The sequence below is a fragment of the Oreochromis aureus genome, linkage group 4 (assembly GCF_013358895.1).
Source record: "Oreochromis aureus strain Israel breed Guangdong linkage group 4, ZZ_aureus, whole genome shotgun sequence".
Taxonomy (NCBI): Eukaryota; Metazoa; Chordata; class Actinopteri; order Cichliformes; family Cichlidae; genus Oreochromis; species Oreochromis aureus.
The window spans coordinates 22,343,586-22,362,451 of NC_052945.1; the positions used below are offsets into that span (position 1 = coordinate 22,343,586).

Here is an 18,866-nt window from a genome sequence, read left to right on the forward strand (position 1 = left end):
AAGCTGATTGCAATTTATATATGTACATATATTAGTACATGTACAGTACATGTAAATACGAACAGAGTATCATCAAAATAGTAACTCCTCTAATGATAATTGTTTTGCATGTGTTTGCACTTTTATTGTTTCTTTCAGTGTGTAGATGATGTTAAAGTGCAGTTCATTTCTCTAAATGTAAACTGCTGAAAAGCAAATGTTGATTTTTTGATGTGCTGAGTTTTTATACGGCGTTGCTTCCTCTTCTGTTAAGGTTGATCAGTGACAGAAGAGTTGTCTCTGGAGATGGTAAACCGTCCTCTGAATGATTGAGAGTAGTGGGAGCTACTACTATCATAAGCATTTACTCCAGTCCTTTTCCAGCAGCATGTCTGATCCAAGCACAATGATCATTGTGGCTGAACCCTGAGTATGTACAGGTCAGTCTGTGGGATTGTCCAGGCCTTTAAACCACTGAGTCAGACTGAGCCAGTGTTTGACCCTCAGTACCTGATAAAAAAAAATAATAATAAGTGTCTTATTTCAAGCATATAAATTGCTGTCAAGTCGTAATGTTTGCAAAAGAATACTTTGTCCTTACCAGTCTGACAGGATAGGAAAAATTAATAAACCCAGAACAGTTCATTGCAAAAGTCATGTCTCTCTGTCCAGTTTACAGTGCTGTAAATCAACCACATAGTCACAGTGTTATAGTTACATAATACATATGTCAGACTATTTATCAGAATTTGCCTTTTCTCTACCTCTATCAAGAATAGCAACCCATCTTAGTTGCATTTCTCTTATTTCTTTCCCTTGAATTACAATCAGTTATGTTAGAGCTCCTCCTCTGGTAGTTTTGTGTTATAACTGTTCAGGCACTGAGAGGTTTTTGTTCAGCTCTGCTGATGCTTTGTGATACTGTGGCTCTTTGGCACAATAATAAACAGCAGAATCCTCAGTCGTCAAGCTGTTCATCTGCAGATACACCTGCTTTCTGCTGTTGTCTCTGGAGATGGTGAAGCGGCCTCTGACTGACTGAGAGTAGTAGATGTCATTACCATTAGAGCGGATCCAACCAACCCACTCCAGTCCTTTTCCAGCAGCCTGTCTGACCCAAGCACCATGAATATCACTGCTAAACCCTGAGTATGTACAGGTCAGTCTGTGGGAGTCTCCAGGCCTTTTAATCACTGATTCAGACTCTGTCAGTGTTTGACCTTCAGTACCTGCAGACAAAAACAAATTAATTTCTTTATATCAAACATTTCATAATGTTTGCAACAGAAATGTGCTGTCCTTACCAGCCCAGTAAACTGACACTATGAGAAAAACAAAGGTAATCTCAGGACAGTTCATTGTAAAAGTCATGTCCCTCTGCTCAGTCTACAGTCGTGTAAATCAACCATGTAGTCCTTGTGTTATATTTGGCAACACGTATGTAAAAATCTGAATTTGCATCAGTTTCTTCTCCTCAAAGAGGAACACATGTCATGTCACACAATCCTCTGCACATCACTTATATTAGTCAGGTAAATCTTATAAATGCACAAATTATGTTTATTATTTATGAAATAATAGATAATAATTTTCTTTCAAAATGTATGAATTTCTGATAAACTGGTAAAAATCTCCATATGTAATAATTATTAAACACATCCTCAATGAAGATATTAATACTGTGGGGACATTGTGACTTGTTACTGTTAAAGATCATGTTGATGGCATCTCTGAAAAAGTTTCACAACTACAACAATGGCTGTTGCTTAAAAACCAGCACTAAATCAGGAAACCATTTTATCAAACATCTAAACCTCCACAAAAAATAAAATACATTAAAACTGTCACTCAGCATGTTACAATAATAGAGATATCAAAACAGACATTCAGCTTAACATAAAAATCCAAACTCTAAAGACTAAAATTAAATAAAACCTAAATAAACTCAAACAAGATTTCAAACTGAGATATGTTTAAGATTCAAAACTCAAAATCAGCACAAAATTCTAAGACCAGGACTTATGCATGGTTTAGGAGTATTGCATTTTTAAAACATTTTTTGTTGTTTGTTTTTTTGTTTGTTTGTTTTTACAAATGAGTAAAGATTACATTACAGAGCATTTTCTATTATCTCATGGGAGTAAGTGTTGGATGAGATATTTAGTGTTTAATAAAGTGGATAAAAAGTGTTCTTATCTAAGTGGTCTGGTCTTGTAAGCATAAGTGAGGTGAGAGCCTCTCTTCTTGTGGCTTCATGTTAGTGTGGAGTTTGTGGCGTTTTTGTTCAGGTTTCCTAATGGTTTGTGTCTCCATGCGTGTCTCTCTCAGCTGCTTTCTGCTGTTTTGTCAGCAGATGGTAAATTGGGTGGTAAATTTTTACTGCCCCCCTTTTTTACTTCTTAAATACAAACACCTTGAATTCAGGATTGATTTTGGAGTGCCTCCTTTGGTAGTTTCATGCTACAACTGTTTGAAGGTTTTTATTCAGATCTCCTAATGCTTTTTAGTTTTAAAGCAAAAAAGATTTTTCAAATATTAAAATTAGTGCTGTCAGCGTTAATCTTGTTAAAATGATGATAATGCGATAACCGGCAAATTTCCATTAGCGAGTTAACGCGGATCGCCCCGTGCATGGTAGCAGAGATAGCAGCCCACCTGCTGGAGGTTTCTTCCTGTTAAAAAGTTTTTTCCTTCCCACTGTCGCCAAAGGGGCTTAGGGGGTCATCTGATTGTTGGGTTTTAGGGTTTTTCTGTTTTCTCTTTATTGTTGTTGGGTCTTTACCTACAATTGAATTTAATTAAATTGAACTGAATTGAATTAAACAGTGTTATTCCAATTATTTTGGCCTCTCCACTTGATGTGAGTCAATAAATAACAAAATAAACAAAGGAGGCTTCTGTCAGTTTGTACAACAGGATGAGAGAGTAGAGAAGAACAAAATTATATTTAGTGTCAATGAATGTTATACAGCCTATTTTATTGATAGTTGTTCCTTGTACTGATCCTAATGAAACAGTTACTTATAACACTGCAAAATTTATTTTGCTCTTTTGTTTCTTTTCACATTCATTATATGCCACACATCTGTCAGTGTTCACTAAGCATCAGTGAAAACCTAGATTAAAATTTTTCAATGACACTAAATCTCTCATAACTATTATGAACATCAGGATGGAGACAGCTTACTTAGGAGCACCTTTACTCTTCTTACACTTCAACACAACAACCTCCTTTTCTCCCCATGTGACTGCATGAGCCAGTCAGAAGCTGGGAATTCTTGTACTTACACTAGATAAATGCAGGTTATCATAATAACTTATCTTAATCTATTTTCATTTTTATTCAGTTTATTTATTTATTATATGGGGGGAAAGTCCTGTCAGCCCTGTGCTGAGAGTGACATGTTCATCCATCTGATTTGTTCTAATAAACCTAAATTTCAGGAAGACCTTCTGTAAATCTGTTCACTTTTATTCATATAGCACCACTTAACAAATAATTCATGTCGCAATGCACATTATGTTGTAAGGTGAAGACCCCACAGTGTTAATATAGGACAAATGTTTGAATTATTAATCAAGTGAAGTCAATAGTCAAAGGTGAGTTTGGGGCTATAACTGACTACATATGTATACTGTGTCATGACTGGACACACATGGACGTAAACCACAACTTAACTGCTCGCCTGAGGCAAAACAGCCACACCAGTCATTCTAACCTAAAGATACAAATATTGATAAATGTTAAAATATCTGTTAAATATACAGAAAATATATGGTGAATAAACTAATTTTCCATTTTAGAGTTGAAGGAAATGTCCAAGTAGTACAGAGTGTATACCGTAAGTCTACAGAAATGTAATAATATCAGAATCCTCAGTCGTCAAGCTGTTCATCTGCAGATACACCTGCTTTCTGCTGTTGTCTCTGGAGATGGTAAATCTGCCTCTGACTGACTGAGAGTAGTGGATATAGATGCTGCCATCACTGTTATAAGCGATCCATTCCAGTCCTTCTCCAGCAGCCTGTCTGATCCAAACATAATGATCATCACCACTGAACCCTGAGTATGTACAGGTCAGTGTGTGGGAGTCTCCAGGCCTTTTAATCACTGGTTCAGACTCAGTCAGTGTTCGACCCTCAGAACCTGTACAGAGATGTTAAAGGCTCATTAATCCAAGCATTTCTCCTCAGAATTTTGTACGTTGTTTTTTTTCATTTGTTTAACAAAGTGTATGTCCTTACCAGCCAATTGGAGAAAACAGAAACAATCTTCTGAAATTAAAACATTTATCTTTTATTTTTGAAAAAAAAATCTGTTCTTATTCGGTTTGTAAATTGACAAGAAAAGAAAAACAACCATAAACTCATCAGAATTTATCATCAAAGCCATTTTTCTGCCGGTCTTCAGTTTTGCAGCTCAATCTTGTCGTGCCCATTTTTATATTCTGCAGCACATAATCAAAGATGGAAACAGTCTGAGTTTGCATCAGCTCCTCCTCATCATCAATCAGTTTATCAAAAGAAATGTTCAAGCTAACCAAACAGACAGATATACAAGTAATATGTACGTTCATTCATGTTTTACTCAGCAGGGTTTGATCACTCATTAGTAATACGAAGATCATCATTTTAGTTTTTCCTGATTTTACCCCAAAGTAAAATAAAAAAAATGTTTTCTTTTATTTATAAATGTATTTATTTCCTAGAAGTTTAACTCACAACCACAGTAGATCTGACAACATTCATCAGTTGGGTTTTCTGAGCATCCCAGTTGTCGACCCTTCACGTCTTTCTGTGACCTCATGACATCAGCCACTGAAAAAACCAAATGATACTTTTTTGACAGGTGGACCTCCACCTTTCTATTATCTCTACAGATGGTGAACCACACTTTAGATAACTGAAAGAGTAAATAATGATGAAATGTGTTTGTGTTTACTGTGTTTTCCATACCTTGTGTTAGCTCAGAAAATACATAAACATATATAAACATATATTATTTCATTATATATTATTTAACAAAAATCTAAAATCTTGACTACATATCTTGACAATATATTCTTCTGAAATTATCCTTAAAAGTTTACATACATTTTTTCATATTATTTTATTATTATCAGAAAATACTTTTAAATTGTTTTTTCAAAATATGCTTTTATATATTGTAGAATCACAATATATATTATATATATTTGTGTCAGTGAGCTGATCATCATATTTTTGATGATCTGCTGCCCCCTGTAGGTTCCTGTGAAACTGTATGGCTGAAGGTTTTTGTAAAGCCTCCCTCATTACTTAAACCACTGTGTGTGTTTGGCACAGTAATAAACAGCAGAGTCCTCTGGCTTTAGGCTGGACAGTCTCAGATACACCATGCTGTTGCTGTTGTCTCTGGTGATTTCTATACGTCCTTCCACACTGCTCGCATACACTGTTTTACTTGCATCAGACCAAATAACTCCCAGCCATTCTAAAGCTTTTCCTGCAGATTGTCTGATCCAGTGCATTGCATAGCCACCAAAATTGAAACCAGTTCCTCTACAGGAAAGACTGAGGGCTTCCTGAGGATTTTTCAACACTGGAGTGGAGGGAATGGACTCCATAGCCTGACCATTCAGACCTGCCAAAAAACATGAAAATTATAAATAAAAAAAAATCAGTAATGTGAGAAACAAATTCAAGTACATGTAATCAATTTCCACATTCTGTATTATAAATTCTAGTAACTTACAGGGCAGACAGAGCACTGTCAGCAGAGCAGACAAACTGAGCAACATCTTGAAAGAGAAGGTGTGAAGCAAATACTTTGAGAGCCAGTCATTAAAAGAACCTGAGTGTGCCATGTGAATTTCAATAGGGAGGGGCTAAACTATCTGGGTCACATAACATTCAAATGCATCTCAAAATAAAAACATTGCATTTAATTCACTCTTTTACTTCTGCATTAGTTTTTCTTCCAAACATGGACTCACTTGTTGATGGGAATAGTTTTTTAGCATTAAAAGACATCGTACTCACTGTTTTTCTGGGTATCGTTTTCCAGGAATCTCTGGCCCACAAATGCATGTTTCTGATCTCATCTGAATCTCATCCTACCAACCTGCCGACTATTAATGGTTGTATTAATTATTGTCTCTGTTACATTTTCATTTCTCTCTTGACTTTTTACACACCTCACCTGATCACAGCAGATTGATGCCCTCCCTGAGCCTGGGTGTCCTGGAGGTTTCATTCAACTAAAGGAAGTTTGATTCTCTCCCTACTGTACTTTCACTCAACTTGGATTTCTCTTGAAAACATTATTTGGTATTTATTTTACAACATGAAGTGCACAGAAAATAATTTAAAACTTTTATTCACAAGACATATGATGGCTCTTGCAACAAAAAGATTTTTTCATGATCAATATTTTAGTGTTTTGTAATATTTTTGTATTTCTCCTGTTTCTTCTAGTTTGGCCACTCTCCTCTTTGGCCCTACGTTTCAGTGGGTTGCTCTTGCTCCAGGGCTCTATGCTTCTGATTTGACTTTCCCAATCTGCAGTGCTCTTTTTATATTGTTCATCACCTCTTGGTTTCTCTTTTTCATCCTTTCCAGTTATTGCAGATAATGGCATCTCTTGAATCAGGCTTTCCAAGAGGTCCTTTTTCTCTTTTTTCTCCACTGTCATGGCTTTACTTTGTAATATTGTTTGTACTTTACCTTACAATATAAAGTATGATTAGATGATATTTGCTTTAAAGTAATAATATATGAATAAAAATGGATTTAATGGAATGTCAAAGAAATTAGAATAAAAGATTTCATGCTGACGATTGCTAACTCATTAATCATTTCAATCTATTTTGCTGACAATTAAATTAACTAATTAAATCATTACAACTGGAATTAAAACTCCATCCATCCATCTATCATTCTGTACTTCTTAGTCGATTCATCATTGTGGATGGCTGATAGATGGACTTTACAACGAATGGCCTGAACTGTCTGTTTCACGTATCATTCAAATGAATCTAAAAACAAAATATGTTGCATCAAATTGTATGGTTTTGTTTTTTAGAGTTGTTTAGCACTGGTTTTATTCCCTTAGATTCACTTTCTTTGGGAGATGGTCATTTGTAACTTCTAAACTTTAAGCTGAAACATTTGAGTTCCTTCTCTATTTTAATGTGGTACAGATATTAGCAGTGCTATTTTCCTGGTTAGGGAGAGCTATGCTAGATGAACACAGCTGCAAACCCTGCAATCTTACAGTGATGAGAGAGTTCTTGCTTGAGTGTTGACATATTTTTTCATACTGATTTTTATCATTAGTTTTCACAGTTGTGTATCTAGAAGTACATTTCATAAACATGCAGTCAGACATAGAAGAACATGTATCATATTCTGAATAATCTCTTCAGCAGTAAGTGAAATATAAATGGTCAGGAGAATGAGCAGCATTCTGATGATTATGGTTATATGAATTAAATATATGGTGATATATGTGCTCATGTGCATATGTCAATTACTGATTGATTTAAACTTATTCATGCCCTCAGTTTTAATGCTTATATACTTTTTTCATATTGATTTTCTTTATGAATCACCTTATCTTCAAAAACAAATGTTTTATAAATATTCTCACTCTTGTCATGTCTTCTTTAAAATGTTGTAATATTTGTAATCATCTACTGCCCCCTACAGGTTGTTATGAAAATATATAGCTGAAGGTTTTTGTAAAGCTTCTCTCATATCAGAAACCACTGTGTGTTTGTCGCACAGTAATACACAGCAGAGTCCTCTGGCTTTAGATTAGACAGTCTCAGATATGTCATCCTGTTGCTGTTGTCTTTGGTGATTTCTATACGTCCTTGCACACTGGCAATATATTCAGTTCTACTTGCGTCACTCCAAATAGTTCCAAACCATTCTAGGCCTTTTCCTGCAGGTTGTCTGATCCAGTGCATGCCATAGCTGCCAAAATTGAAACCAGATCCTCTACAGGAAAGACTGAGGGCTTCCTGAGGATTTTTCAACACTGGAGTAGAGGGAATGGACTCCATAGCCTGACCATTCAGACCTGCCAAAGTACCAGAAGTATAAACAGTTAAAAAATAATTTAATAAAATCATAGTAATGAAAAAATCACTGTTAGAGTGAATTGTTAAATGTTTGTCATTTTTATTCTTACCATTTGGACTTTAACTGTGTGTTGAAAGGAATTCTTTTGTTCTCCCCTCCTCAGATTCTCGAGGTTCTGGGTGAGGGGCTATAGTGTTTTATTGCAGATACATCCTATCTGGAAGATCTGCTTCTTTTGATGTGGTAAAACTTCCTGCCCTTTGTATGGCTTCACTGTGTTATCTAGGGTGAACCATAGATTGGGTGTGGGGAGGTTACCCTCTTTATGACCTAGGATGTTGTTCCTGCTTTATGACCCTTTTGGTCAGCAGCTCACACACACACACACACACACACACACACACACACACACACACGCACTTACAAAACCACAGGCAGGGTATTCCTTGTTCACATGTGTACCTATGTAAGCCGCTATATGTTAATGACCCTATGCATATTCAAGTAACCACAATAAAAGGAGTGCTATGGGGACCCTGGCTGAGAGCAACTGGGGTCAAGCGAAGGAACGGCGCCTGTCCAGTTCTCTCCCGTGCACGTGAAACATAAAGAATGTTGCCTACTCGTGTCTTGCTTGCTGTGTGATTACATTGCCTTCAACGTTCCAGCGAATAGGTTCAAGCTACAAACCTATCAATCACTTTGTGTATTATAGCATAAAAGGACTCACAGGGCAGACAGAGCACTGTCATCAGAACAGACAGTCTCAGCATCATCTTGAGTGAAGGAAGTGCTTCAGATAGTTAGTGAGAGGACATAAGTGTGGCATCCCTATTTTATTAGGGAGGAGCAAAAATATCTCAGATATATTCAAATATTATTCAAAAGCATGTTCTAACTGCTAATCTCTGCAACACTTTTAAATTTGCTTCCCTAATTTTTTATTATGTCAAACAGTTGCCACTCACAGCAGCTACATGTTTGTGTGACACCAGCTGTTTCTTTACACATGAGTATAAGCATGACGTCCATTTCAGTTTGCCATCAACCTGCAAGACTTTTATTTTCTATAATCATTATTTTATGAATTTTCTTGACAGAATGTTGTACAATTATAGAATAAAGTGCATGACTTTTCTCCAGCGTGTCCATCATTTTCCTCTCTGTCATCTTTCTCCATGTACATTTCATCAGGTGTCTCTTGTTCCAGGGCTGCATATTTGTGATCTGGCCCTACCAACCCACTGAATGTTTGGCTTCTTCTTTTCTCTCTTTGCTTTTTGCTCACTCCACTCAGTCATGGCAGAGAGCTGTCGTCTCTGAATCTGGTTCTGCTGAATGTTTCGTCCTGTCAAAGGAAAGGAGAAAGTTGGCCATCAAATCAAGTTGACTAAGGGTCTTCCAGATGATCATCAACTGAAAGTTTTACTGCTACAATCATCTTTGCTGTTTCAGAGTCCAGTTTGGGATTCTTTTAGTGCCATGTTCTCTTACATTAACTCTGATGAAGAAATATGTGAAACACCTTTTTTAAGTCACATTTCAAATCTATATTATATTCACCACAGTAGACCCACATCAACAGCACATCAACAGCATTCATCAAGGCAACAAACACAGTAGCCCAGTGTAAGTGGAGTTTGATTCAGTTTGTAACAGTTTCAAGGAAAGTGTTTGGAAAAAGACATAAGATGTAACTTTTTCATTGTTCAACTCTGCTATTGTCTCTTGAGATGCTAAACTTTTGTTTAAAAAGCATTTTGTAAATACTTCAAATCTCTTTGGTTTTACTTGTTGTTTTAAAGTCATTTTCTCTGGAATACAAAGGAAAAAGTAAAATATTTGCATTTTATATTATTTTTAAATATGCTTTCACATATATCACAGGAGTTATTGTGACAGTGAGTTGAGCATCATATTCTTGATCATCTGCTGCCCCCTGTAGGTTCCTGTGAAACTATGTCTGGAGGTTTTTGTAAAGCCTCTCTCATTACTTAAACCACTGTGTCTCTGGCACAGTAATACACAGCAGAGTCCTCTGGCTTTAGGTTGGAAAGCCTCAGATGCACCATGCTGTTGCTGTCATCTCTACTGACTTCTATACGTCCACTCAAACTGCTCACATATCTGTTGCTGCTGGAAGATGAGAAGCCAATCCCTATCCATTCCAGTCCTTTTCCTGGTTGTTGTCTTATCCAGCTCATAGCACAGCAGGTAAATGTAAAACCAGATCCCCTGCAGGAGAGACTGAGAGTCTCCCCAGGCCTTTTCATTACAGGACTGGAAGGAATGGACTCCATACTCTGACCTGTAACATCTGAGGAAATGAAAACAGAAAGGATGTTCTGGTCTAACTAACTGACACAGTGTTTGCTGGTAAATGATGAAACAAGAAGCAGAAGCACTCACATGGCAGAAAGAAAGCAACCAGCAGCACCATGAGTGTGTTTGTCATCCTGAGTCTGAAGATTCTCCACTGCTGCTCTGATGATCTACACAAAGTACAAGATGGGTCAGCAGGACAGAAGTACACTTCACACAGTTGCATTTGCATCGGGATTTAATGAAGAAGGTGTGGCTCTGGTGCTGTTACCCCTTATAACTGAATCTAATGTTGCATTCATTTTGTAACCTAGCTGATTTTATCTCTTTGTAAAACATTCAAAAATGGGATATTATAAAGTTGGGTATCCATTTTTTTTGTTTAAATTGATATATTTTGTGTAACTAGAACATATATAGAACAAGACCAACATGACTGCTCTCACAGCTAGCAGTTATTAATATTACTGCATAAGGTTGTTTTAGATCTTCAACTGCACTTTGTACAGTTCATGAATTAATCAGAAAAATATTTAGTTATTACATCCATCCATCCACACTGTGAGGCTGAGAAGTAAAGTTTTGGGTTGTAACAGATTTTTTTATCCAATTTTTATTTTCTTCTAAAATTAAAATGCAATTTACTCATTCAAAATATATTATTCCTTATTTTACGTGGTCAAAGATAATCCCATTTCAATAAAGATAAGAGAGGGGCAGCAAATCACCAGAGACTAAGAAAAATGAAACTACTGGAACAACTCACAGCTAATGATGTTAATTAGTGAAATTAGTATAAGAAGAAAATCCCTGAAGGATTAAGCCGGGAGCAAAGATGAAATTCAATAACTTAAGTATTTTTGATCATCTAAAGTATGGTGTGTGTAAATTATTAATCACTTATTAGTCACTGATTAATACCAGGCAGTACTGAATTAGGACATGATACATTACTGGCCAAGTGTTTGCTCAGAGGGTGCTGTTTAATTGTTAGGGTTTTCCCTCTGTTATTGTAGGATCGTTAGCTTACAATAAAAAGCATCTTGAAGCAACTGTCAGAATTGAATTGAATTGAATTGAATTGAATTGAATTGAATTGAATTGAATTGGTTCAGGAAGCCGCAGGCATCTCTGGGCACAGTCTCATTAAAACAGGCTGTCCTGTGATCTTGTTGATGAAGATACCCCCCATATAGTAACGTTATCTCCATATAATAGAGCAGCATTCTTCCTTTGTAATAGAGTCAGTTAAATTGCCTGTTATATTATACCTCATTAAATTAAATATACAGTAGTACAAAGTATGCTAAAGTTCAAGTCTGTTTGTGATTCAAATCCTGACAGATCACTGCATTTGTTTAGGATTCTGCTTCTTATTGTTTCATCATTTACCATCTCCTCAGATGTTACAGGTCAGAATAAGATAAGATAAGATAAGATAACCTTTATTAGTCCCACACGTGGGAAATTTGTTTTGTCACAGCAGGAAGTGGACAGTGCAAAAGTTATGAAGCAAAAATTAGAATACAATAAGAATAAATACAGTACACAACTGTACAGAATAGAATAAAATAAAATAAAATACTATATACAGTAGAATAAAATAGAATAAAATATACAATAGGATAAAAATAGAATACAAATGCTATATACAACTGAGTAAAATACAACGATGCCAGAAAAGATTATTGCACTTAGTGTTATTGCACATGTGTGGATGTGTGTGTTTGATCAGTTGAAGTCTTTGTTGTGGAGTCTGACAGCAGTGGGGAGGAAAGACCTGCGAAATCTCTCTGTCCCACACTGTGGGTGCCGCAGCCTGCCACTGAAGGAGCTGCTCAGTGCTGTCACAGTCTCATGCATGGGGTGGGAGATGTTGTCCAGCAGTGATGACAGCTTAGCCACCATTCTCCTGTCACTCACCACCTCCACTGGGTCCAGAGGGCATCCTAGAACAGAGCTGGCCCTTCAGATCAGCCTGTTCAGTCTCTTCCTGTCCCCAGCAGAGATGCTGCCACCCCAGCAGACCACACCGTAAAAGATGGCTGAGGCCACCACAGAGTCATAGAAGGTCTTCAGGAGTGGGCCCTCCACTCCAAACGACCTGAGTCTCCGCAGCAGGTACAGCCTGCTCTGCCCTTTCCTGTAGAGGGCGTCTGAATTATGAGTCCAGTCCAGTTTGCTGTTCAGATGAACACCAAGGTACCTGTAGCTGTCCACAGCCTCAATGTCCATACCTTGGATGTTCAGTGGTTGCAGTGGAGGATGTTTGTGCCTGCGGAAGTCTACCACCAGCTCCTTGGTTTTACTGGCATTGATCTGGAGGTAGTTCAGCTGGCACCAGTCCACAAAGTCCTGAGTCAGTCCTCTGTACTCCTTGTCGTCCCCATCAGGGATGAGGCCAACTATTGCAGAGTCATCAGAGAACTTCTGCAGGAAGCACTGGGTGGAGTTGTGGGAGAAGTCTGCAGTGTAGATGGTGAAGAGGAACGGAGCCAGAACCGTTCCCTGTGGGGCCACCGTACTGCAGACGACTCTGTCCGACACACAGCCCTGAGTCCTCACATACTGTGGTCGGTCGGTGAGGTAGTCCAGAATCCAGGTAGTGAGGTGATGGTCCACTCCTGAGTTCTCCAGCTTGTCCTTCAGGACCATGGGCAGACTGGTGTTGAAGGCACTGGAGAAATCAAAGAACATGATTCTCACAGTGCTCGCAGCGGTCTCCAGGTGAGCGAGGGAACGATGTAGGAGGTGAATGACGGCATCATCTGCTCCAATGCCAGGTTGGTAGGCAAACTGAAGTGGGTCCAGTGATGAGCTCACCAGGTGCCGAAGCTGAGCCAGGACCAGTCGCTCCAGGGTCTTCATCAGGTGGGATGTCAGAGCCACCGGCCTGTAGCTGTTGAGGTCCTTGGGGCGTGAAGTCTTTGGCACTGGTACAACACAGGAGGTTTTCCAGAGCTGTGGGACTCTACCCAGCCTCAGGCTCAGGTTGAAGAGGTGCTCCATCACCCCACACCCATTGGTCTGCGCAGGACCTGACGACCCTTGAGCTGATCCCATCTGGACCCGCTGCCTTCTTGACTTTAATCCTCCTCAGTTCCCTCCTAACCTGGGTGGTTGAGAGAGACAGGCTGGAGCCTTGTGTTGAGTGTGTATTGGATGCTGTTGTTGGGGGTGGGGAGGAGTGAGCAGGGTGAATAGAGGAGGTGTGAAGTGTCTAAGGTGTCAGAGGTGGAACAGCAGGAGTGGGCGTGGGTGAGTCTGCAGCCGATGTTGGAGACTGCCTCATGGATGAATCAAATCTGTTGAAGAAATGATTCTGTTGAAGAAATGATATGGAGTCCATTCCTTCAAGTCCTGTAGTGAAACAGCCTGGGGAGACTCTCAGTCTCTCCTGTCGAGGATCTGGTTTCACATTTACCTGCTGTACTATGCACTGGATAAGACAACAACCAGGAAAAGGACTGGAATGGATAGGTGTTGGCCACAGACCTTCCAGCAGCAACAGATATGTGAGCAGTTTGAGCGGACGTATAGAAGTCAGTCGAGATGACAGCAACAGCATGGTGCATCTGAGGCTTTCAGGTATGTCATCCTGATGTTTTTCAACTTGAAGTCAGAGAAGTGTGGTCATCAGATGCCATTTACACCAAAACTGAAACCAGGTTCTCTACAGGGAATACTGATGGTTTCCTGGGGTTTTATTAACACTGGAGTGAATAGACTCAATATCTTGACCATTCACATTTGCACAAAGAAACAGAGGTAAAATAAATGAAAATGATTTAATAAATTAATAGGAATGAAAAATGTAGTTAGGGCATTCTACCATAAACCAAATTACAGGGAAGACAGAGCACTGTCATCAAAGCAGACAGTCTCAGCATCATCTGGAAAGTCAGGGTGTGATGGAAGTGCTTTGAGAGGACAGCAGTTCAGTAACAGGACAGAAATCTGGTTTCGGGATTTTACTATTGCTTCCAAACATGGGCTCAGTTACTGCAGCATATGTGTTTTTTTAACTACTAAACTCTGGACACATTCACTTTATTGAATTCCTGTCTCCAGTAACATGTGCTCAGTGTTTACTACCTTTGCCTTACAAGAGTTCAGGGTTGGGGTGGGCGCACACTCTGTGATTCTCTGCTCTGTCCATGCTTATGTTGATCTTCTCCAGCTCAGGTTTCAGATCTGTATTTATCAGTCTTACAGACTCAGTCAAAACAAGTTCTGAATGTCAAGAGTTTCATTTCCTAGTTAAATATAGTTATATATTAGTCCTTTTCCACCAGAATATCTGATCCAAGCAGCAATAGTATCACCACTAGACCCTGAGTATTTACAGGTCACTCTGTGAGATTCTCCAGGTTTTTTAAACACTGGTTAAGTGCTTGACCCTCGTTTCTTACAGACAAACAGCAATAATTAGTGTCTGTATTTCAAACACATAATTTCTCATTCATTTGTCTCTGCGCAGTCTAATGTGGTGGTTAATCATAGTTAGAGATCAGCTTGCTTCATCTCCTCCTCCTTGTCATGAATCCCGGGTCTTGAACCCAGAGTTTTTACAGATTTTACAGCAAGTTTTTTTATGGTGTATGATTAAGTGTAAATGTGCATGTTGCCCTTGTGAACACTTTATATGAACTAGTTTGTGTTGTTTTGAGACTGGACAGGAGAAAGTATTACAAAGTTGCTTTCATCGTCTTTGTAGTAGTGATTATTGTGTGAATTTGTATGTTTGCTGAATCATTTTCACCAAACATGTGACTGTTGAGCATGATAATAAACAGTCTTTGTTATTATTAAATAGCAGATACAGTTGCTGTTTTTTGTTGTCTATAGAGATGGTAAACTGTCTCTGAATTGGTGTGGGTAACATTTGTTGCTACTACTACTTCTTTGAAGGTAGTGATCACACCATGAACATCAGTCTGTCTGAAAACATTTCATTAAAGAAGACAGTAAAGCTTATTTATACTGTGAAATTTTATTTAAGAGCTATATCAAGATCTTTCACAATCAGTTTTTTAGAATTTCCTCTAAGTTTTTCTAAGAAGTGTTTCCTTCCCACAGAAACACTTTTAAATACATTATTGGTCTTAGAGCTCCTCCTCTGGTGGCTTCATGCTACAACTGCTCAGCCACTGAGAGGTTTTTGTTCAGCTCTGCTGATGCTTTGTGCTACTGTGGCGTCTGGCACAGTAATACACAGCAGTGTCTTCAGGCTGCATATTCTGTCCGTTTAAAGTCACTGTCTTGCTTGACGTCTCTAAATCAATGCTGAACTTGCTCTTTAGTGAATCTTTATAGTATGAATATCCAGTATTTTTCATCCCAATCCACTCCAGTCCTTTCCCTGCAGGCTGTCGGATCCAAGCTGTGTAGGAGCCAAGAGAATAAGAGACCTGACAGGTGATGGTCAGACGCTGACCTGGCTGCACAATCACAGAGGCTGGCTGTGTCAGCTGTTCACACTTCACACCTGTGGAGAAAACATGTTGAATGCAGTTCTATAGAAGTAACAGTGTGTGGTGTCCATGCTGTCAGTGTTTGTGTTCAGTGAGACTCACAGGATCCAGCAGCCAGCAGCAGCAGCAGAGCTACAGAGAACATGTTGATGCTGAAGGTGATCTGATGGGAGCTTCTCATCTGATGAAACTGACGGACTGATTTCAAGTCTTTATTTCAAACTGAGAGGAAGTTCACTTTGCATACACATGGAAACTGTCAGGTTATAACTGAAACATGCATTACCGCTTTGCTAACAGAGAGTTTGGAGAGGTGAGAAACTGAAATGTAACTTTAAAAACAGATTTATTTGAAGAAGAATGAAACATTAGATTATGTTTTTTAGGCAACATAAGTTGCCTATTGAGTACTGTGAAAGTATGAACAAAGTAAATCAAAATGGATTCTATTCATTACAACCAAAATGAATGAATAGATAATGATAACCTTATTACAGATCAATGCAGTTCTATTGTTTATTATATTGAGTTGGAAGTCATTTTTGTGAAAGTAAATTGCTAATTTTAAGAGCTGTGTACAGTGTTTCCTCACCTTGGTTCACTGTGGCTCTCAAGCACAATAATAAACAGAATAATAAGCAGAAATCCTCCTGCTGTCAAGCCTCTCAGCTGCAGATACACTTGCTTTCTGTTGTTGTCTCTGGAGATTGTAGAAAAATGCTATAAAAGAACCAGTCCATTTACCAAAACCTAAACAAAAAGACAAACTCAAATATGTTAAAGATTCAAAACTCAAAAACAACACAAAAGACCAAGACAAATATGTTTCAGGAATACTGTACTTTGTTTATTTATTTAATTATTTGCTTGTTTATAACAAATTGTTAAAGGAAACATTACTTAACCACCATGGGACTTAGATGATGTTAAATAGTGAGTTAAGTGCTGTTTTATAACGTAAAAGAAGCTTCCTTAACAAAATGGTCTGGTGTGAGAGTCTTTCTGCTTGTCAGTTCTTGTTAGTGTGTGTGAACCTTTTGTTTAGGTCTCCTAATGGTTTTTGTCTCAATGTGTCTCTCTTTTACTTTAATACACAGCAGTGTTTTCAGGCTGCACATTCTGTCCATTGATGGTCTACCTGATGAAGTCTAATTCAACACTGAACTTCATTATCTCAGTGTCTCTAATGGCCTAATGTGGCCTGAAAGCTAAATAAGTTGAACTCCATTCATCCATCCATTTTCATCAGCTTATCTGCTGCCGGGTCGTGTGGCCAGCCTAAGCAGAGAAGCCCAGACCTCCCTCTCCCCGACCACTAAGTAGCTGCCAGGCTAGCCGAGAGACATAATTTCTCCAGCGTGTTCTAGGTCCCATCATATAAACATAAATCATTATTATCATTAGTTATCACTAGTTTCGTAAGTTATCAAATTTCTTTATATTAGCTTATTTGTCCAACAGAACAGATGTCCTTACCAGCTGAGAAACAAAGCAGAAACTCTAAAACGGCTAAATAAACTGATCTGGTCATTGTTAAAGTCAGAATGTCTTTGAACAGTCAACAGTGTGTCTGTTAGACTGAGTCCCGACTTTTACTCTTGACCATATATATTTATATTGAAATTAGTTTTGCACTGACTCCTCCTCAGCAAACAATATCACCGTTTCACAGAGTCAAAATCTGCGACTTGATTATATTCTGTCTCTACCAAAGTAATACACAGTAGTCTCTTTGCTCACTGCTTTGCTGAAAGAGTTTAAGTTGATGCTAAATGTGGTCTTTAAAGAAACTTTGCAGTATGAGTCTATAGGATTTCATTTCTGTCCACTCCAGTCCTTTCCTGCATACTGTCTTAAGTATTAAAAAGATTACTACATGAGGTAATGTGGTCTGAAAGCTGATTGCAATTTATATATGTACATATATTAGTACATGTACAGTACATGTAAATACGAACAGAGTATCATCAAAATAGTAACTCCTCTAATGATAATTGTTTTGCATGTGTTTGCACTTTCATTGTTTCTTTCAGTGTGTAGATGATGTTAAAGTGCAGTTCATTTCTCTAAATGTAAACTGCTGAAAAGCAAATGTTGATTTTCTGATGTGCTGAGTTTTTATACGGCATTGCTTCCTCTTCTGTCAAGGTGGACCAGTGACAGAAGAGTTGTCTCTGGAGATGGTAAACCTTCCTCCGAATGATTGAGAGTAGTGGGTGCTACTACTATCACAAGCATTTACTCCAGTCCTTTTCCAGCAGCCTGTCTGATCCGAGCACAATGATCATTGTGGCTGAACCCTGAGTATGTACAGGTCAGTCTGTGGGATTGTCCATGCCTTTAAACCATTGAGTCAGACTGAGCCAGTGTTTGACCCTCAGTAACTGATAAAAAAATAATAATAAGTGTCTTATTTCAAGCATATAAATTGCTGTCAAGTCGTAATGTTTGCAAAAGAATACTTTGTCCTTACCAGTCTGACAGGATAGGAAAAATTAACAAACCCAGAACAGTTCATTGCAAAAGTCATGTCTCTCTGTCCAGTTTACAGTGCTGTAAATCAACCACATAGTCACAGTGTTATAGTGACATTGTGGTGGACCACTAGAGGGCTCCACTCACACCCAGTGTTTAGGAAGTGTGTTCCTGTGTTTTGTGGCGCGATATGTGCAGTTGATGTTGGAGAGGAGTAAAGAAGGAGTGAGAACTGAGAGCTCTGTGTCGTTAATGCTTACCTCCACATTGGTGACCCCTGACTCGAGCATGCAGCGGGCCGCAGATAACGCAGACTCCGCTATGGATGCATCAGCGGCCGCCGGACCTCCGCCTCCTGTTGCAGCTACGTTCGCTGTGGCGCTGAAACTGCCGGACTTTTGGCTCCATGACCCCCCGTCATGGTTCGTACACGTGGAGGCTCAGTTCGCCCTTCGCGGCATCTCGGCTGACGACATGAAGTATCACCATGTGGTGGCCTCGCTCGACCCGCTGGCCACCCGTCGCGCGATGACGCTCCTCCGGGACCCA

At 38.7% G+C, this 18,866-nt stretch overlaps 4 gene segments (V, D, J or C); all 4 read right to left on the reverse strand.

Annotated features, from left to right (window-relative positions):
• Window positions 1-843: 843 nt before the first annotated feature.
• Window positions 844-1,358, reverse strand: LOC120440013. The segment is given in 2 exon segments: window positions 844-1,208; window positions 1,284-1,358. Coding segments are annotated over 2 exon segments (432 nt in total).
• A 3,915-nt stretch (window positions 1,359-5,273) lies between these two features.
• LOC116318870 lies at window positions 5,274-5,759 on the reverse strand. The segment is given in 2 exon segments: window positions 5,274-5,602; window positions 5,714-5,759. Coding segments are annotated over 2 exon segments (375 nt in total).
• A 4,281-nt stretch (window positions 5,760-10,040) lies between these two features.
• LOC120439885 lies at window positions 10,041-10,511 on the reverse strand. The segment is given in 2 exon segments: window positions 10,041-10,363; window positions 10,456-10,511. Coding segments are annotated over 2 exon segments (369 nt in total).
• A 4,853-nt stretch (window positions 10,512-15,364) lies between these two features.
• Window positions 15,365-16,032, reverse strand: LOC120439880. The segment is given in 2 exon segments: window positions 15,365-15,856; window positions 15,945-16,032. Coding segments are annotated over 2 exon segments (402 nt in total).
• Window positions 16,033-18,866: the final 2,834 nt, after the last annotated feature.